General features: G+C 37.2%; 1 protein-coding gene and 1 non-coding gene across 2 annotated transcripts; one reads left to right on the forward strand and one right to left on the reverse strand.

Moving 5' to 3' along the window:
* Positions 1–28: 28 nt before the first annotated feature.
* Positions 29–141, reverse strand: LOC115068616. Its single transcript, XR_003847949.1, has one exon. It is a non-coding gene; the product is annotated as a U5 spliceosomal RNA (small nuclear RNA).
* A 12,529-nt stretch (positions 142–12,670) lies between these two features.
* Positions 12,671–20,010, forward strand: Lum (lumican). The gene is made up of 3 exons (XM_008823919.3): positions 12,671–12,908; positions 15,326–16,208; positions 19,198–20,010. The coding sequence occupies exons 2-3, from the start codon at positions 15,347–15,349 to the stop codon at positions 19,350–19,352; spliced, it is 1,017 nt and encodes a 338-aa protein (XP_008822141.1). The 5' UTR covers positions 12,671–12,908; positions 15,326–15,346; the 3' UTR covers positions 19,353–20,010.
* Positions 20,011–22,288: the final 2,278 nt, after the last annotated feature.

Here is a 22,288-nt window from a genome sequence, read left to right on the forward strand (position 1 = left end):
GGTTTTTATGTCATTTTACTATTATTTTATCCCTGCTCTTAAAAGACCTCAAATACTTGAGTTAAGACTTAGAGTTGTTCTCCACAGAAATCTTTAGTGAAAGGTAAAAGACTTATTAGATATGAAGAGAAACCAGAGCATATGTTGCTATTATTTTTATTGTTGTTTTCTTAATTATATTTGTGTATGTGCATATATGTGTGTGTATGCATGGGTGTGTTAGTGCAGGTACACATACATGGGAAGATATGTGTGTGTAGGTGAAAGGTTGATACCCAGTGTATTTCTTACCTGTTCTCCATCTTATATTTCCTTTTGGGACAGGATCTCTCACTGAACCTGGAGTTCACGGGTTGAACTAGACCTGCTGGTCCACAAATCGCAGGGATCCTCTTGTCTCATTCCCCCCAACAGACATGGAGGCAAGTCCATCCAAACTCAAGTCCTCATGCTTGTGTGACAAAGAGCTTCATTCCCTGAGCCATCATGTCCCCCGAAATGATGGTTATTAACATTTTATTAACTTCATTAAAATGATACAGATGGTAGAGACCACAGAAGATCAAAGAAGTTAAATGATTGCTCTTCCTGCAAAAGAAAACAAATCAGTAAAAAAACTAATACCACAGTCCTTCCTCAAGTCATATATTTCTATTGTTTACATGCAACTTAAGCGTCATCATTAAGAGTGTTAAAATTTAACAAAGAGAACCAGCTAGATCTGTAAGATTTAGAACCTGACAGTTCTTGAAATACAAATTAGTTAGGCAGGAGAGGTTGTAGCTGGGAGCAAAGGTCCACTCCTGTCATCCCTGCACACTAGACTGAAGCAGGAGAATCACTGGGGGCTTGATTTCAGCTTAAGTTTTGCAGTGAGTTTCAGGCCGTTCTAGGTCCTAGGAGATTCTGTCTCCCGGAACAAAACACAGATAAACAAACAAAACAATCAGAAATGTTAACAGTTCTTTGATGCAAAAGTTTGACTTTGAAGTTCTTGCTACTGGGACTGAGACATGTGAAGTTCTGAAATTCCAATGTCTCCCAAGACCCTGATTCATTGCTAGAGAACCTCCTTGTAGTTCAATTCTTAAAAAAAAAAAAAAAAAATCATGAAATTCTAATAAAATCCAGATGCTTTGGCGTGTATAATGCTTTCTTCCACAGCAACATTAAGCTCCACTCTTTAATTATTTATTTCCAAATATTTGGATTGCCATCCTGGGCTGAGCACTGGGTGAGATGCTGGAGGTTCCAATCTGAAGACAACTGCATAAAGGCAGGTGTGGGGTGTCAGAGACTCTTCTTTTGACAGTGGGCAGTGGCTAATGCAGACACTCCTAAAGTGCTGAGAATAAGTGACTGTTGAGTGCCGAGACCTTAAGGGCAGGTTTGTATCACCTCCTCCAAGGTCCAGGGAACACCGTGGGAGAAGCGGTGGAAAGAGTGTAAAAGCCAAGGATAGACAAGATCCCTGGAAGGCCATCTTCTGGATTTAACATGGGTGCTGCAGTCATGAAGACAGATTCTGTGGCTACCGGCACACACATAGAAGAGGCCCAGGAGTGGGAGGGAGATTAGAAGAGGAGAAGGGCGTCTGCAGGAGTGGGAGGGGATAGGGAAGGATAATGGGTGAATATGATAACAATAACGCATAATTGTCATTGTATGCACGTATGAAATATTAAAATAATCTTGGAGATGAGTACAGGGTATGACTTTAAAAACAAAAGGAATGAAATAAAGGAGGCTCACACACACATGCATACACCTGGGGAAAGTAGGCAGAAAACAAAATAAAAAATGGAAACAAAAAGAAAATACCGAGCTGTGATGCACAAAAGCAAAGCACAGACAGAACTGGGGATCATGTGTGAGAGTGAATCATACATGTTCTTCATGGGATAAGACTCTGATGTGAGCTGAGGGGTGAGGTCAGCAGGGCTGCTAGACCAGGACAAGGAAAATGGGAAACATGAGACAGAACCCAGGGTACTGGACCTGAAAATTTTTGAAATTCAGAGACCAAAGCTCTGTAATGGGGCTTGATATCACGTGGGCTTTGTTTTCATTTTACTGGAATTTAACAAATATCAAATGAAGTAATTTGTAGAAAAGATTTTTTATTTTAAAATTTACTTTTGTTGTTGTTATTATTATTATTAGTGTATGTGTATATGATATGTGGGCATGTGTGCCATGGTGGTCATATGGAGGTCAAAGGACAACTTTGTAGAGCCCATATTCTCCTTCCACTGTTACATGGCTTCCAGGGATTGAACTCAGGTCTCCAGGTGTGAACAGCAAGCAGCATCTTTACCCTCTGGGCCTTCTCATCAGTCCAGAAAAGAATTTTCCATATTGTAAACCATCAACGAAATGTTAATGGTCATCATTATCCTTGTCAAGAATGGAAAACGGGTGAATTTGTCACTGTCATGAATCTGTTAAGGAATAAAGGATTTAAATAAGCTATGTGTGAAGTCCTACTCAGGAAACTGAAACCTATTCAGACGACCAGATTGAATCTGGGGCACTGGAGTTACAGTCTTCCAACACCCAGTCACATCCTGGTCAACTTTCTACTTGCTTACGGTAGGTTTGTGTGTGGACAGGAGTGTGGGATTGTGGACTCTCATTCATATTTGATCTCTCCTCAACACGGGCCCTCTGCCCGTGTTACTTCTACTTTTCCACATTTTGTAATATTCTTCCACATGAAGTACAGAAAACTGTACTGAGGACTGGTGACATTGGTTTCAAACTTAGACACAAACTAACCATATTCAAAGAATATTTACTTTGTCTTCCTAAAAAATATCTTCTTTTAAAAGAAGGTCCAAAAACGTGTACACCAGAGTACTCACCCATAGTGGATATCAATAAGAATAGATAAATGGTGACAATTGAGGAAGTGAATCTGTCTAAAAGTAATGGGACAGCTCCTCTGTGCTTTCTTGTCCCATTCACACGGTTTGTGTGTGAGTGTGTCAACACAACACATGTACACAGGACATGTAAAAATGACACAAGAGATGGCAGAGTGATGGGAATATGATGGGGAACATGATCAGATGGTGGCGAGTTTAATATTGAACCTGAAAGTGTTCGGGGCCAAAATGACATTAGGAAATTGGGAGAGTTTTCAATGGCTGTAATCGGTGATCTAGCACAAGTACGGTGTGTTTTGTTACAGAGATATTCGCCTTTATTCTTGTTTCCAGTGTGACAAAATGAAGTCATGATTCATCTCAAGGTTCCACTGAGTCATCTTCATGGAAGAAACAAATACGAGCAGCCTTCTCTGCACTTACGTCCTCACTCTTGTTGGCCCATTTACCCCACAGCATCACTTCGGGGAAGAGCAATCCACATACCCACAAGCACATTCCCAAGGTACTTTTAAGATTATTCCAAAGTCTATTCCCAGAAAGGACATTAACCAGGTCCATAATAAATCCATTATAATTTTATTTTCCATGCTTCCAAAGGAAAATGTATTAACTTAGTGATTTGGACATGGAACGGCTGAATAACTCTGCTGAACACCAACCACATCTCAATTCACCTTCCTTACAAAAATATTAAAAGCATAAAAATAAAATGTCAAACCTCTTGAATGGGGGTTTATGAATTGGGAAATTTTATGTGTGTGGCTATGATTATTTTTTTAAAGTGTATTAGCAAGCATATTAGAAGTCTTGACTATAGAGAGCCAAGTGTCCTCCAAACAAACATCTCTATATATTTTACTTAGATGAACTCATAATTCCATGAGGTATTTGGAAACAGTGTAGCTCAGAGTAAGCTTTTCAAATATATCCATCTACATTTTAATTCTCAGATCTTGTGACCGTATTACATTCTTCAACAGGAAGGATTTAAGGTAGATGATGGGATTAAGTGTGCCACTCAAGTGATTCTAAAAGAGGTAGTTAATCCCAGATTCTCTGGATGTGACCAGTTTGTTACAGACTTGATAGGAAACATGTGGGAACTGCCCTCGTTCCCTGGTCCCCTTCACTCACTAATCCAGACGCTCTGTCCTTCATCCTATTACTGCCAAGTCACCACCAAAGTGCAGATTTGATTGTTCATGGTACACTGATAGGCACATGATTGACACAGACTTGAGGATATACTTGCCAAATTGTACACCCCAGTGTTCACTGAAAGAAGAGTATATTAAAAATGAAAAGAAAAAACTATTTCTGAACATCTGAATATATACATACATTTGTAGAAAACATGAGACAAATAAATACTCTGTACTAACTTCCAATCTTTCCTGAACTCATGTCTGAACAATAGAAATATTCTTAAAGACCCTGAATCCTTAAACATCTTTCTGTAAATTTGCATTATTTGTGGAGAGAACAGGTAACCTTCCCATTTGTTTTGAGGCTTTCTGATTTTCCTCCATTATTTTTACATGTTTTTCATTAAAACTAAATAAGACAAAGACAATGTCTTCAGATAAAAACTGAAAATACACAGCACTTAAAAAGTGCTTATCAATCAGTGTCAAGAAATACAAGAAACCTGGGTGATAGACTCTGAGGTCATCAGGAAGAAATCATTTGAATACTGCCAAGTATGGAGCTCTGTGTTTTCTTGACCTAAGAATTTCGAACATAGGATAAATAGATCTTCTGCTATGCAAAGAGGTAAAAACAATGAAAGTAATATAGCTTAAATTCACACTCCCCAGTTACCTTAGTAATAGTGACTATTTATTAGAATGTGGTTCTCTTGGTCACTTAATCAGAAACTTCTAGGGAAATCTAAATACCTGTTGTCTATAAACCACATAAACAAATTTGTCTATGTCCAACTTTAAAAAATCACTACCTTTTCTCAATTTTTCATATATTGAAAATCCTAACTAAAGAAATTTAAAAAATGCTGCTTTCTTTGAAAAAAAGAGAAATATTTTAAAGAAACAAATCATTGCCAAGATCAATAAAACACATCCACCCAATATTCTTCTTGGAAAGTTAGAAGGATTTTTACTGACATCAAGGTTCTATTCTATTGCTGCACAGAAGCATCAGAATTGGGTTGGAACATAATAGGTTTGGGTGAGTATGCAGGAAACCTATTCTACACAAGGGAAACTCAAAAATGCACTAGGGCTTGCAATATTGAAGTAATTATTGTGAAACGTCTTTGTGGCTTATGAATAAGTCAAGTTAACTTATATTTTTAAAAAACCCAGAGGTAATTTCTGAATGCCCTTCTGGCTCTCAGAGAAAACCATAGTCCTCTGGAAAATGTGTATCATGCTAAGTGTATTAACAACTTCATCATGCAATTTACATTTCTGTGCAAATACAAAAGAGGAAGGGTATGTGCAGTGCCTAGCTACATATTAACTTTCAGGATGCAAACAATTAACACTGAAATAAAAAGAGCATCTACCAATTATTGGTAGAAACAAATCTGTTTTTAGTGGAAACTATTTGATAATGAGTCAACATTAGGTCATTTTAAAAACATGCTCCATTGCCTTGGTACTGAAAACACACATGAGAATTAGCCATTTCTTTAAAACCTGATACTTTTATGAGGATATGCCAGTTAGACGCATTGGAAAGTGTTCATTTGTAAACAGATTAAAAGTGTTTTTAAACTTACATAGTATTTATACAAAGTTAAACTTTTAACTAATTTAGTTCCTTGGACAGTGGTGTATTTTGAACCATGATAGATATTCTGAAGAAAAATATATGATTTCTATTCAAGTGTAACTACAGACCTTCTGTTAACACATTCAGCTACAGAAAGCAGTCATTCCCAAAGTGGAGGCTCCCTCATTCCCTTGGGATTTGACAGAGCTTTGCCACCATGGAACTGTGGACTTTTCTCTCTGAACTAACTCCAGCTCACTCTACCCTCTGAAGCTTCTCTTGATCTTCCCTCCATCATGTGAAACCTCTTTTCATGACCCAGGGCTGGGAAGACTTTCTCCTCTCCATCTCCCAGTATCATCGTCTTCCTCCTGGTGAAGGTGTGGTCACATAGCATCAAACTGCATGACTATTTGCATTGTTTCACCTAGAGAGCATGTGTCTTAGTTCACAGAAACTACTGGAGATATTCATGTATGCATTGATGACTAAACAATTGATCAGGTTTTCATTCAAGGAGTAAATGAAAATTTTCAAAGAAAACTTGAATTCATGGCATTAGTTCTCTTCACTGCAACAAAATATCTGACAGAAGCAATTTAAGTGAGGGAAAGTTTATTCTGACTTATGATTTCTGAGGCTCCCAGTCTATCATGATGGAGAAGAACAGGCAGAGTGACTCCATTCACATTAGTGTAAAGGGGGCAGCAGCTTGTTCACACGGTCAGGGACCAGGAATCAGACATAGAGGCAGGAACCAGAAGTACACACGTTCAAGTGCCTACCCTTAGTTACCCACTTCCACCAGCCAGACCCACTTTCCAAAGAGTCTACATGCTTCAAAGTAGTGTTGCAACCTGAGGATTGGAATTTTGAAACGTGGGGCTCTGGGGGAAACCGGAGTGAAAACATAACATTCACCAGTTAGAGATGGTTTTGTTTGGAGGGCATGTTAGGAACTGGCACTGTAATTTTAGGAACCTCATTAGGATTTTACCTTCACAAGGGTTTAATGTGACTATATCAGGAAACTGCGTTGTTCTCAAGAGATGGAGTGCTACAGACCAAGTCCACCCCAGGAACCTGATGTCTTGAGTACACTGCTGTTTCCAGTTCTGCATGGTCACTGTGTGGTGACCTGGCCAACAGGGTGCTTATCGTAGGCTCCATAGCCAGGAGTGCCCACGTTTCAACTTTCAACCTCCAAAACTGTGGGTTAAGAGACTTCTTTTTTTCAAAAATTTGGTTTATTACTTTTTATTTAATGTGTACAGGTGTACTGCCTGCACATGTGTAAGTGCACTCATGTCGTGTAATGCTCGCAGAGGTCAGAAGAAGGTGTCTGGAACTGGAGTTACAGACTACAGATGGTTGTTAGCCGCCCTGTGGGTGCTGGGAATTGAAACTGGGTCCTCTGCAAGAGCAGTCAGTACTCTTAACTGCTGAGTTATCTCTCCAGTCCAAGAAACTTCTTTTCTTAATAAAGTATTCAGCATTAGTTATTTCATTATAGCAATAAAAAAACAAAAATAATAACTGAATACTTTAACTTAACAGCTCGTGCCTTATTTCCATACCACCATAGGTGAAGCGGTGATGAGGTGAACCACTGGAGGTCAGGATCATCCTGTGTTCTCTTTCATAGCTTCCTGATTGCTTTATTTCATAACGTTTGTGAGGATTCATTGGGTTTTAGAATTTATTTATTTATTATTTATTTATTTGAGACAGGGTCTCCCTGTAGCCCCAGTTGGCCTGGGGCTCACTATGTAGGCCAGGCTGGTCTTGAACTCACAGAGATCTGCCTGCCTCTGTCTCCATTCTGCTGGGATTAAAGGTGTACCACTATGCCTGACATACAGTTTTTTACTTTTAAAAATACAAATGTTAATATAATTATTAAGTGTGCATTTATGAAACTCTTTCCCATGGTTCAGCTACAAAACAAATCAGTGAATGTTTACCATATTCTAAGTGCCTTATCAAACAACATCTAATGCTGGGCACTGTCTTCTGTGTCTTTCAAATATGCTGATGGTAAAGGACCTCCAAAACAGTAATAGCAAGTGTTGATCGAATGCCTGCTCTGTATAAGAATTCCTCTAAGAATTTCACATATGTTCACTCAAAGTCACAAAGAAAGCACTTCAGTGCCAAGTACTCTGTCCCTAAGCTGTATCCGAAGCTCACTTTTTACTTGTATTTTGAGATAAGGTCTCATTCATTTGTCCAGGCTGACCTTAAACTTACGTGATGATCCAGGCTGAGCTTGAGCTTGTACTCCTGCTTCCCTGGCTTTCTATTATCTGGGATAACCAGCCCTGTGCTACCAGGCTTGGCTAAGCACTCTACTATTTTATTTTATGTGTAAGTATGTATGTGCGGTGAGCACGATTGTATGCCACATATATGGAGCCAGAAGAGTCCAGAAGAGGCTGTTGGATACCCTGGAGCTGGAGTTACAGGTGGTTCTAATCTGTCTGATGTGGGTGCTGGGAACTGAAGTTATAGGTGGTTCTAAGCTGTCTGATGTGGGTTCTGGGAACTGAACTCAGGTTCTCCACATCTCTCCAGCCTCAAATCAGAGTTCACATCTTAGGAGTCCCCCTCTTTTTTTTTTTTTTTTTAAATGAGTCACTCCATGTTGTCCTGACTGGCCTGAAACTTACTAGCTAGTATACCAGGCTGGCAATAAAACTCACAGATACACCTGTCTGCCTCCTAAGTGCTATGGTTAAAAGTATGAACCACCACATCCAATAAGATCTCCATCCATTTTTAATTAAAAGTGGGACAGATGGAGGCTGGTGCGATCGCTCTGTGGTTAAGAACACTGACTGCTCTTTCAGAGGACCCAGGTTCGGCTCCAGCACCCACATGGCAGTAACAGCCTTCTGTACCTTCAGTTCGAGGGGATCCAATGTCCTCTTCTGATGTCCACAGGCACTGCAGGACAGGCCACACTTACATACATGCAGGCAAAACATGCATACAAATAAATAAATAATGTTCTAAAGTGTAGCTCACACACATACACACACACACACACACACACACACCACCACCACCACCACCATTGGATAGATTAGAGTATTTGAACAAAAGTGTATCTTTCATGCTGAAAACACTGACATGTCTTGAAAAATTTGAACTTTTAAGTGAAAAATCAGAATTTTGGAAATGAGAGCACTTAGAGTTTCATTTCATTATTTGATCTGATTTCACCTCTTTCTTTTTATTTCTTTTGACCCTTGATACAATTTCAGGGTCTGAGTCAAAATTACTTTTAAGCAGCTACTGTTCATTGCATTTTCGTGTTTTATCTAACAAGGCTGTTCAAATCTATCAAAGGAGATTAGTATACCTGCTTTCCAGTCAAATACCTGTATGGAGTAAAGTCTTCAAGTGACTCAACCAGTGTAACATATTGCAGTGACTTGAACACAGAAGCTGATGACCCATTAAGGGATGTTTGCAATAAATTTACAAACACATAGCAGGGTTCTTGAATAGGCTATACTTCTAATTAACAATTTTTAAATGCAGGTATTTTCATAAAATGTTGTCTGTTAACACTGAAGGCATTTGTTACTGCTATCTTTTTATTTTTTTGGTCTTTTTGAGACAGGGTCTCCCTGTAGCCCCAGCTGTCCTGGAACTTAGTATGTAGCCCAAGCTGGCCTCAAACTCACAGAGATCTGCCTGCCTCTGCCTCCCAAGTGCTGGGATTAAAGGCGTGCGCCACCACGCAGGGCTGTTACTGCTATCTTAATGTGTGACGTAACTACCTTTGTTAGTTTTTAGTTTGAGTGCCATGGAGTCCAACAGATATATCCCACATATATCCTTGTGATTCTCAAAATGTTAATGACTTTTAATGAATATAAAGAGGCCTGCAGTCAGATCCTTAAGAACTGTTGATTTGTGAGAAGCTTTTTTCAGACAGAGACAATTGATAAACCTGTTGAAGTAGGAGCAGGTTTGTGTGAAAAGGTGACAGAACAGAAGCAGTGATGGGAAACAAGGAGGAGAGCAACATAAGGAATTTCATCCACTGCCTTCAAGGTTTTATTAACCTACAATTAAGGAATCACAAGGGCATGAGAGAGGACATGTGCCATCCTTCCTGGATTGCTACAGCTGGATAATCCAGCTCTATCAGTTTTGAGAAGAATTAAAAGACTTCATTCTTTTTTATGACTCAGTAATATTCCACAGTGTCTCTAAAATGGTAGCAGGAAAACAGCTTGCTAGAAACCAAATATAATTAGATAGAAGAAATAATTTCCAGTGCTCCATAGCACAAGGGGTGACTGACCTTCACATAAAAGCCTTTTACATATTGTAGGATTGGAACTCAAATGGTCCTAACATAAAGAAGAAAAATAGGAGAAAAATGCTAATCCCGATTCAATCAGTGCACACCATAGACATGTACACCTTGCATACAACCATTTTCACCTCCCAGCTCTGACCACCCCTTTCCACCCTCCTTCTTTACAAATTTCTCTTTCACTTCCATATCTACTCTTTTTGTTTTGTGATCCACCAAGATTAGCCAGAGCCATCTGTGTGAATCTGGATTTGGAGTTATCCCTTGAAGTCTAATGGGCTGAGCAGAGGATGCACAGTAAACACAATGAGTCTTGCTTTCCCATAGTCTATCACTAGCCGTCCTCCTTCCTTCAATAGGGCTTGTCTTATGTGAACCTAGCTGTCGTGGGTAAATGAAGTTGATGTGGGTTAATGGTTACAGTAACGACAATAGTGGTATCCAGTCTAGGGATGATGTTTTGTAGCCCTTCACTTTGTCTTCTGGCTCTCATGTACTTCCTTCTTCCAATTCTGCGAAGTTCTCTGAGCATTAAAGGGGATGGTAAATGTAACTCTTCTAGGGCTGTGCTCACAGTCACCTCTGATGGTCTGCGGCCTTGAGTTTCTTTCTTCACTACTGTTCACTGTAAAGAGAAGCTTCTCTGTTTAAGTCTGGATTTTTTAAATGTAAATCTCTTAATGAGAACAGCATACTTTTTATTTATTTCTAAAATATACTTTTCTTATAAGATGTTGAAAGAGAAGGAAGCAATGCAGAATGATTTGGAGGTTTTTTGTTTTGTTTTTTTTCTTAATTAATTAATTTATTTTTTGAAGCCTGTTTTTTTTTTTTTTTTTTCCCCCAATGGTTCATAGGTTGCTTGGCAAAACTTGGTTTGAAAGCCATCCTTTCTACTATTAATTAGCATTTAAAATGTAGTTATTTAGTGAATTGTTATTAGGCCACTAATTTTATTAAATGTATTTATTGATCCCATTTGCTTTCCAATGACCTAAATCCACTTTAATGCATTTAAAATCTATGGAATAAAAATGTATTTTTTGCTTCATAGAGAAAAATTCTAAAATATAAATAGGTGGTATCTTTCAAAGAAGAAGCCAGATTCTAGAATTTGATGCACTCAAAGTTTATGTTTAGGGTTGTTAAATATTTTCCATCAAGGCCATTTAATCATAGTTGATTCCTCTATTTCTCCTTTTTCCTAATACTTCGCAAGCTCATTTATTTTCTTTATTTGAAACCTGACATCTTCCAACAATTTTCTTAAAATAATAACAGAATTTACTTATAATCATTTATAGTTCCATTAGTTACATACAAGAGGATTATCTTTTTTTTTTCTCAGCTGTTACAATGAAACTAAGACACTCTAGTATTTTTTAAGGAGAATTTAGTAGTAACATAGAAATTAATTTTCCTTGGGTCTCATTATTAAACTTTGATATACTCAGTGTTTTAATTTCTGTTTGTTTGCTTGTTTGTTGAGACAGGGTCTTTTGAGGGTGGCCTCAAACTTACTTTGTAGCTGAGGATAACCTGGAATTCCTGGTCCTCCTGCCTCCAACTCTAGAACGCAGGGATAACAGGGATGTGTCAACTCAGCAGGGTACTCCCCAGTACTTTATCCCAGGACTTTAAGTCTCTGTGTATACTAGGCAAGCACTCTATCAACTGGATTGCATCTTTGGGTTTTATTTATTTATTTATATTTATTTATTTATTTATTTATTTATTTATTTATGCCTACATGTGTATAAGTGCACCCATGTCATGGCCTTGAATTCACAGAGTTCCACCTGCCTCTGTCACCCAAGATTAAAGGTATGAGTTAATACATAAGGAAAATAAAATGTGGCAATTTGTTCTAAGAGTTTTCACAAATATGAGTATTTTGAAGTGAAAGAAATCGAAAGACACTATAAATACAGCTGAGCTGTTATAAGAAAAATTAAAGAAGTAAGGGCTTGAATAGATAACTCATTTGCTAAAAGAACACATCAGAAACTCATGCTGAAAGACCTCTTGGGCCAGGTCTTTGCAAATCACAACTTTGAGTAACTTCCACTTGTGAAAAAAGTCACAGGCATGTGGTATCAAAAGATTAGTAACTTGTGATAGTTTTAGAATATATTTGTATTTTCATTTTCTCTTATTTTTGGCATTAAACTATAGATTATTATCTGCAGGGTGAGCCTTGGAATGAATTCCTAAAGGAAATCCACAAATGAGAAACAGGCAAGACATTGCTGAGCAATTCCAGATCTGAGCAACATAAAAAGAGTTTCCTCCTCAAGAGAAGTTAAGTGGGAATGTTTGTATTTATCATTTGTATCAGAACATCTATGAAGAACTATTCGTATTTTGCAGAATAATGTTATCTTCATGATGAAAATTAAGTGTTCCAAGAAAAAACATACATTCCAAGAGACATGAACCAAAATAATTGAATTCCTTTGAGTTTGCTCATTTGCATTTACTTTGCTGAGATCGTTTGCTCTCTTTGTGATTTATGAGATCTTTGCATGAGCAGAGTAGTTGGCTGAACAAATCACACTTAACTGCTGTGTCAGACACTAAGTACAGAAGTTTTAAGAGAAACATTCTCACACTGAGTCGCTTCATTTGCAACAGGACTCAATTCTCCTGGTATTTGAGCCAGTTAAGCACATCTCTGTTTCCTATTCCATAGGGAATGAGCTGGCTGTCCACCTGCACTTCGTTAGAGAGCAGTGTGTTCACATGCCACACCACAAAAGCCCCACAATGACATAACTCCATGCAGAGACTGGCGTAACTGGGCTGGTCCCCCATCCGCCTCAGCTCTTGTATCACTAAGAATCTGGCAGGCAGTTCCATCCTGACAGAGTTTACAGCACATATTGGTGGATTCCTGTCCATAGTGCATCTGTTTAAGAAATTAACGAAAGCAGTGTCAAGACAGTAAGGTAAGTGCTACTTAACTGTAGCCCAGGGGATGCTGAGTATTTGGGACAGTGCTTAATAATAACAGGATCAGAAGGGACAAAAGCAGAACAACTTTACCAGTTGTTCAACAGCAAATCCACAATTTTGAACATTTATTTTCACATATGCTTAATATGCTTTCAATCATTTATGGATTTGAGGTAAATTTCTCAGTGTGTGCCATGTTGATTGGCCAGGGAAGCTTAAAATATTTCAAGCTTAGGCTGTGAAAATAAAGAAGACACTGTAAAAAGTATGACATTTTAAAAGCTTGCCATTTATGCTAATTAATTATGTATGCTAGAATTATTGAAACCTAGTATTGGAGCGGAACAAGGTCACTGCCAGCTGCGTGCCACATATGCAATAAATATGTTGTTACAATTTGAATAAATGTTCTGGTACAAAATGTTAATTAAAGGACTCAGATACTGGAATGGATTGCTTCTTTCTGTTTTGCTCATTTTAAAGATTTGGGGTTTTGGATGTATGCCTTAAGGAATGTGTTTTAAAGAAAGTCTGAGAAATAATTTTCGTTTTTGCAAAAAGTGTTTCTTCCATAGCCACAGGTATTTGAAAAATATGGGGAAAAAGAACAGCGTGCTTTTTCCTTACTGTGGAGGCATTATATGGTCACAAGCTCTCTTTGAATTTAGAGTCCTAGCTTTTACCCTGACAAAAATAAGGACAAAGTTTTTGTTACTCTTCATATTCAATTTAAAATAAAGTCCAAGCTTATAAATGAATCAAGATAAACCTATACAACATTAACATATTATAACATGAGAATTGTCTTACTGTCATTATGAGCCTAATGCTTTACAGTAGCTATGACCAAATACTGCATTAAATTAAAACTTTCATCATAATCAAGTTGGATAATTTATTAAAAATATGGAGAATCTGATTTTAGAAATTGAAACATTCCTTTTCTAAAAACTGATTTTCATGTTTCATGGAATAAACTTTCTTATGATACCAAGTAAGAGAAACTACATATATTTAAGTGCATGATTCCTAATTCCTAATCATTCCAAAGTACGTGATGCAAAAGTCTGTTCTATACTACTCACCGAAAAATATTCATTAGAATGCAGATCCTCTTTCCAGTACTTTTATCACAGGAATACCAACCTCCATAACTCTTGCTCTATAAATCCTGACTTAGTTTTCCTTTCCCTAAATTGCTAAGGCTTTCTATGAAAGATGAAGTAATATTGATCTTCACCTTAAAAATGTGTTCATGTGAGAAAATAAATGCTACAAATTTCAAATTTACATTTCTATTTTATACATGGTTCATGCTCTTGTATGAAAGAAAATCACAGTGATGATGTTGATGATGACGAAAGTGTTTCCTTCATTCATACTTGTCCCCCACTTCCCTTCTGTGAGGAGGACACTAAAATTTAAAGAAGTAAATCATGTCACCTTATTTTTGGTACAAAGAAGGCAGAGAACTTATGAGTTACTGAAAAAGAGAAGAACTTAGTTTCTAAAAGCTGGAAAAAAATTTTCCACTACTTGGATCTCTTTCTGGATTTAAAAACTTGCAGTATTTGACATTTCCCTGATGGTAAAGATTTGTTTTTCTAAAATTAACTTACTAAATATTAACTTCAGAGTACAGTTTGCAATGGATTTAAAAGCATAAAATGTTTAACTTGAAATGATCTAAATATTTGTTCACACTAAGAGTTCAGTCCTCCCTTTTCAGAATCCACAAAAACAATAAGGCCCACTGAAGGGAGTGTGCCCCACATCTCCTTGTTCCTTCCAATTCACATGTAGCGAGAATAGGTTCCTCCAGAGAAAGCCGCAGATTGACCGTGTTCCCACTTAGGATCTTTTTAATGAGACATTTTAATGATGTTGAATGGCACAGCACAGTGAATACTTTACATTTTTCTTCTAATTTTCAATTCTTCTGGTTTAGAGGAATATTCTTATGGAGTATTCTAACACGGGGGCGGGTATGTATGGTTGTCACCTCTTGACTTGCAGGATAGCATTTATTGAAGGCAGGACCTATGTGAATAATGCAACTGCAGTGTCAAGCCAAATAATACACCAAATAAAACTTGAAGAGTGGAAAATAAATAAATACATAAATAAATAAATAAATAAATAAATAAATAAATAAAAGGTTAAGCAGAACAGTTATGTCAGTATGCCAGAAGGGGGCGCATGTGCACGTACCTGCAACCTGCTCTCCACCCACAGGTGTAGACACTCGCCTTTATCCTCACAGGGTAAGGATAAAATAGAAGCTTAAATCAAGTGCATGCCCTTGATTTAGAAGCACTGAAAATGAAATATAACAAAATGTGCTTTGGTTATTGAATTTAGCATTTTCCTGAAATTACATTTTTTAATAATTTTTTTTCACTTTGCTTAGGAATCAAAGCAGTTGCTCAAGATGAATTTACCTGCATTTGCTCTTGTCTTGGCATTAATCCGTGGTGCCAGTGGCCAATATTACGATTATGATGCCCCCCTCTTTATGTATGGGCAATTATCACCCAACTGTGCACCCGAATGTAACTGTCCCCACAGCTACCCGACAGCCATGTACTGTGATGATCTGAAGCTCAAAAGGGTTCCAATGGTGCCTGCTGGGATCAAGTATCTTTACCTTAGAAACAACCAGATTGACCACATTGATGAAAAAGCTTTTGAGAACGTAACTGATCTGCAGTGGCTCATTCTAGATCACAATCTTCTAGAAAACTCCAAGATAAAAGGAAAAGTTTTCTCTAAACTGAAACAGCTGAAGAAACTGCATATAAACCACAACAACCTGACAGAATCAGTGAGTCCACTTCCAAAATCTCTGCAGGATCTACAGCTCACTCATAACAAGATCACCAAGCTCGGCTCCTTCGATGGACTGATAAACCTGACCTTCATCCACCTTCAGCATAATCAGCTCAAAGAAGATGCTGTCTCAGCTTCCCTGAAAGGTCTTAAATCTCTTGAGTACCTTGACTTGAGCTTCAATCAGATGAACAAGCTACCTTCTAATCTGCCAGCATCTCTTCTAACTCTCTACCTGGACAACAATAAGATCAGCAACATCCCAGATGAATATTTCAGTCGCTTCCGTGGGCTGCAATACCTGCGTTTATCTCACAATGAACTGGCTGATGGCGGAATACCTGGGAATACATTTAATATATCATCCCTGCTTGAGCTGGATCTCTCCTATAATAAGCTCAAGAACATACCAACCGTTAATGAAAACCTTGAAAATTATTACCTGGAGGTCAACCAACTTGAAAGTAAGTAGAATGTTCTGCCCATGTTTGATGATATAGCCTCAAGTATTTAAATGGATAAACTGTTCAACATAAATGCTACATCTGACTCCACTCAAAAAGAGTGAATTAAAAGCAACAAAATCCAGACACTGACCACGCAATTCTTTCTAGCTTTCCTTAAGGGCATCTACATAAAGAACAGCTAAAATCACAGAAATTTACATCAAAATTCTCTAGATTTAATATTCTAGGCTAATTGATGCTATTAGTCCTTAAAATTGATCTGTTAGTGTTTACTTTATGACTTAAATTTATGTGTTACATTTATTTCTTGGCAAGTATCAACAGGAAAGGAAGGAACAAGCTCAGAAGAGGTGTAGTCAGCACAGTACTTAAGACATCACTTCCCTTTATCTAGTACAGACATCTTCCTATGGTCTTCCCCAGTGTCTGGAGATTCAGTGTGCTACTCTGCTAACATCACCAGTATCTCTTCTCTTGTCTGCTGTGGTGTGTGTGTGTGTTTGGTCCTCACTCTGCTTTCATGAGGTTTCCAAGGGAGAGTAAGGAAGGAAAGATGGTAATGAAGATTTTTCAATACATATTCATTAAAATTAGCACTGCAGAGCCCTTATCTTTCACAAAATCATTCCCTTCATGTTTTCCACAGTTACACCCTTCCGTTTTTGCTGCCATATTTTAAGTTACCTTCTGGTGGATTGTGGTTTGATCTACTTGGGATCTGTATTCAGGCTTCTAGTCCTTTAGAGCATTTTTCAAGTTAGGCATTCAAATCCACATAGGAAATTCGAACATGTCATTGTCATGGTACTCTTTCACAGAGTTTGGAAGGAACATTTCAGTTCATCAATAAGTGAAAAAATCAGATGCAAAGCATCAATTCACATATATAGCACTTAAAATACACACAAAGCATCTACTAAAATTGAACACCTTTATCCAATGAAAAGTTTTCTCACTTTGTCATGCTGAATAAAGGTATTGCTATCATAAGAGTCATATTTAATATTGTGACTACACTGTAATTTTGCAACAATGTTGTGTAATGCCTAGGTTAGCATATTCTCATGAAGGAGACCATGGCTGTCAACACAAACCTCATGTTTTCCTTTGTATTTTGAAAGTCACCAAAGCAGGGTGTGGAGGTGTTTTGATTATTACATGGTATATTATTGAAGCTGTCATAGCTTAACTTCTACAATTGTGTCCAGGGTAAAATTCACTATGGGCACTATATGGCCTGACATTTTACCCTTTTGTGGTTACAGCAAAGGTATTTTGATGGACCAGAATGACAAAGGTAGATAGACTGTGTGACAGCTAAAGGAATCCATTAGATATGATGGCAGAGTTCAGTCACAAGGATGAGGTCACTTCTTTCTCTGGGATTTAGATGGTGGCATATTTGCTGGTGTATGCTGTTTGAGTGAAAGAGGAAAGAACCAGTGTGGGGGATGGGAAACGTGGCCTGTGGGAGAAGGGCCAACAGTCATTCATTGCTCAACCGAGGCAGAAACCACACTGTCAGTGTACAGTGGCCAGTTGAAGAGGAATGTGGTTACCTTTTCTTTCCCTATTCTTGACATTTGTTGAAGTACTTTGTCTTCCCAGATTGCTCTGCACTTTAAGCTATTTTTTCCAGGCAATAACTGCATATCTTAATTTCATATAATCTTAAGAAAATTATGGTTTTTAATGTATAATCTCTAGCATTACATCTTCCTATATGTTAAATCATTTATAGATTAATTATGATACACAATAAGATGAAAATGCTCTCTAGATAATCATATGCTATATTGTTTAAGGATAATGACACTAAAAAATTCTGCATACTAATTACAGATGCAACTTGGATCTATGGTTCATTGAATCTGTAAATGTGGAACACAAAGATACAGAGCTCCAGTGTACAATCAAAACCAATTCTTCGCATTTCAATCCAGTAAATCTAAGACTTAATCTAACCACCACTCTTCATCTTCCTCATGTGATGTAATTTGGGACAGAGAAAAATGATTAGGATAGTAGTAATTAGTTAAGGCACTCTGCATGTTGATATTATGTAAATGCTTTGAATACCTTCATTTAATCTTCATGGAATTCACTGAAAGCAAAACATTGTTGCAGACATGGAGATTAGCTGAATGTTCCAAGGTCAACCAGTTAGATATCAGAGTTAGCATGCCAACACAGGCCTAAAGCTATCTTCTTTTTTTCACATCATACTTTCTCAGAGATTGATGCAGTGTAGAAAGATTCTGGAGTTATAACAGTGACTTATTAAAGCAAGCATCTTAGAAGATAGCACACTGTGTTTGAGTTTTCACTCAATTCATTGCTAACTAGTGTTTGAGAATGAAAGAAAATAGGAAACCAAAAGACCAGATAAGGTAAGGTTGAAACTGACTCAAGTAAACATTGATAGATCCTATATGGACACACAGGTACTATTAAAAACTAGATGCAGATGCGTTTTCATATATGGTAGCATTTCAACCACTGAAAAACATTGGCTCAGATGTACACCCCATGAGTCAGTTTGTGCCTTAAAGTTTGATTCCCTACGGTGATGTCTGGGAAATTCTCCAGAAACCATCTAGTTAAAACTCTTTTTCAGATGAATGATCTTTTTAATGATGATGTTGTTCATATAATTTCTCTTTATTCAGGACTGTCTAATAATTTCAAAATATTTCTTACTAAGTCCTATCTGTTGAATGTTTTTCTCCTCCTCAAATAAACTAAGCTCTGTTCTCTGAGAAATTCCATTGTATTTCCTGATCTACCCTAGTTAGTATCTAGTAAATGCTCCTGTGCCATTTTCACAGCCTCAAATATAACCCTAGTGGTGCTTCCTTCAAAGATATACAGTGAAGATGGCTTCCTAGGTAGGACAACTGATAAAATCGGAGGGAAATTTTTAAATGATCACTTCAAGTCAGTATACTGAAGAAAATGATTTAACTTTCTATTCTATAATTTGCAGAGTTTGAAGTTAAGAGCTTCTGCAAGATCCTGGGACCATTATCCTACTCCAAGATCAAGCATTTGCGTTTGGATGGCAATCCCCTTACCCAAGGCAGTCTTCCCCCTGACATGTACGAATGTCTACGTGTAGCAAATGAAATCACCGTTAATTAATTTCTTCTCACTCCAGTTACAATGAAGTATATTCTGGAGCAATACTTCAAAATTAAGATTTTCATGTATGTGTGTGAAGCTTCCATAATTTCCTTTGTTGTTATTGTCGACTACTTCCAGGGATTTTAATTAATGAAGGAAATGTTTTGTGAATATTTACCACTTATTTTAATAAAAGAAAAGATGAAAAGCAGGCCTATTTCATCATGAGAACAGACAAAAAAACATTAAGCTTAAGTCTTTGTATGTAAATTTAGTTTTTCTATAGCTATTTGGTCAAGTGATATGCAAAGTCTTTTTACTGACTTCATGGAAATCACTCACATTTCATGATCCCTATATTTTAATTTAATGAACTTTAAAACATTGACTACAATGAATAGATATTTCTACCCTAACCCAAATTAGTTCGATATGTTAAATTTTCTTTTGATGAAAACAGATTTTATATTTTGAGACCAATAATTTTTCAATATATCAGACAAAATTTTCAAAGTCACACACACCTAAGAATTCATACCTAGTATTAAGCATTTGCATAATTACATAATGAAAGTTTTTTGAATTATTGTTTTCTCTGTCATGTGAATGTTTCTTTTTGATTATTTGCATGTTATGTTTAACAGGCTGATAGCAAAATAAAACACAGCAAATGGCATCACTGTGTTGAATTCTTGTGAAATCCATTTCTCTCCTATACAAAATGCATAAAAGATACAATCAAATTCAAACACATTCATAGGTTGTAATATTTTACTGATGTGAACATAGGACATCCCACAATTTTTATGACTCTAGGATCCACCTAAAAGGAATTACTAAACCCATTTTATAGCATGTTCTAGATCTTACAGCCTCTTTGAATATAGTTTTTATTTTCATATTATTTTTACTGAATCCTGCACTGTTAACCTACTCCATAAGAAACTGCTGAAAATCTTTGCAATTACTGTTGATTCTTAAACAAAGATAGTGAATACTTTTCAGGACTTATAATGTTCAATAAATATAAAATTCTCTGGAAAGAGATTTTTAATAAGAATCATACATCTTTAATCCAGTGTGTTGGAACATGAGTTTTTGAGTTCACATTGCAGTAATAACAACTTACAGCTTTCTATATGATGGGTATCCATGATCCCACACAACTGAAGACAGTAGGAAATATCTCTAATGGAAATAACTTCTGCTTCCACCTAGTTAACATTAAAGCCTTCTTGTCACCAAATGTTTTTGAAAATGCACTCATCCAGTAACAGTGATTATATACTCAGAACCACAGGAAGAATATCCCCAGAGCATAGTATTTTCATAAGATAATTGTACTGAACTTGTTTTATGGTAGTGTGCTATTAGCAGCAAGATCTCTAACGAGTCTGAATCAATGGAACAATCATGAGGAGTAGAGTATGTAGTATTAGCTAACTGGGCACCTAGCATTCTTACATCTTTCGTTTATTCATAGAGTCAGGTTTATTGAACTTAATAGTGCCCAAATCATCTCTTGTTATAAACTTAAAATTATTTTCTCAATGGTTGGGTGTGGTAGTGCATACCTTTAATCCCAGCATTTGGGAGAAAGAGGTAGACAGATCTTTGTGAGTTCAAGGCCAGCTTATTCTGTATAGTGAGTATCCAAATCCGTTAGATCAGTGAGACCCTGTCTCAAAAAAAAAAAAAAAATACAAAACAATAAAACCAAACCAATTTTTTTCCCTCTCAACAAATCTTTTTTTAGAAAAAACAGAACTATTAATGTCCTACCTCTTGAATTTTATAATTCACTACCAATTCTTGGAAACCTGTTCTTAAGTAGGTAATAGATAATATGCCACAATTTCTTTAGCAGGAATATATGGTCTTAAATGTATTTTGCCATCATAGAGCTTAGAGGCACTATCTTTATGGAAGTATTTCTTTATCTGTAAAAGCCTTAGAACTACTTCTACTCAAAGTATAATATTAGTCTTCAGTTTAAAATATAGGACTATAGCATAAAGGAGCCATCTTCTTTGGAGTTAAGTTATACTGTAAAGATGAAGTGCAGGAAACAGCCCTTAGTAGGAGTGTCTGGAGGGGCAATAGTTTGATGCTGTTTGAGAACAGCTTCTCTTTCCAGAGACTGCCCACCGTCCTCTCAGTGTAGAGCTTCCCAGAGAAGCTTCCTGATCTCTCCTTCACTTCCTGGGCCAGCCCAAGATAGGCAGAGAGGAAGCATGAGGCAGAGACAGGCTGATGTGTTCTTTCCTCAATGTCTGAGTAATACAGTGCTTTTCAAAATGACTCGTGCACCACCAGCATGCCTTGATAGCTTTAAAAATACAGACTATGAGACATAGGCTCCAGATATACAGACCGAGTAAGTTTCACAACATGAATCATCTTTGTAAAAGAGTATCTGTGTGTGATTGCTGTCTTTCTCCACACTAACTCAGTGTGGTACTGGGGTCAAACCAGTGAAGTCCCAAACAGTTAAAAATCAGAAAAAATCCTTTCTCTAGAGTACCTGTTCACAACATATATCGATGAGAATAAAAACTCTTTTGCATATTCATGTGCATTGAAAATCTGTTTCTGCAATTTCTTTCTAAGTGAGCAACAAACCACAACAAGAAGTGAGTTTCAGAAAGCAGAGGCTGTCCTGAGGCTGACCCACCTAGAGCTGCTCTGAGCTGCTCTGTCCCACTTTTAGGCTATTTTCTTTCACTTCAGAATTGCACAATTTGGGGCTAGGCATGGAGGGGCACATCTTCAATCCCAGCACTCAGGAAGCAGAGGCAGCTCTGTTAGATCATGGCCAGTTTGTTCAACATAGTGAGTTCCATGCTAGCTAGGAGCTATAGGGAGACCCTGTCTCAAAAACGAATGAACAAACAAGCAAACAAACAAAAACAAACAAACAAACAAACAAACAAACCCTAATTGCCCAGTTTGGC

Source organism: Nannospalax galili, unplaced genomic scaffold (assembly GCF_000622305.1).
Source record: "Nannospalax galili isolate Female #2095 unplaced genomic scaffold, S.galili_v1.0 scaffold191, whole genome shotgun sequence".
Taxonomy (NCBI): domain Eukaryota; kingdom Metazoa; phylum Chordata; class Mammalia; order Rodentia; family Spalacidae; genus Nannospalax; species Nannospalax galili.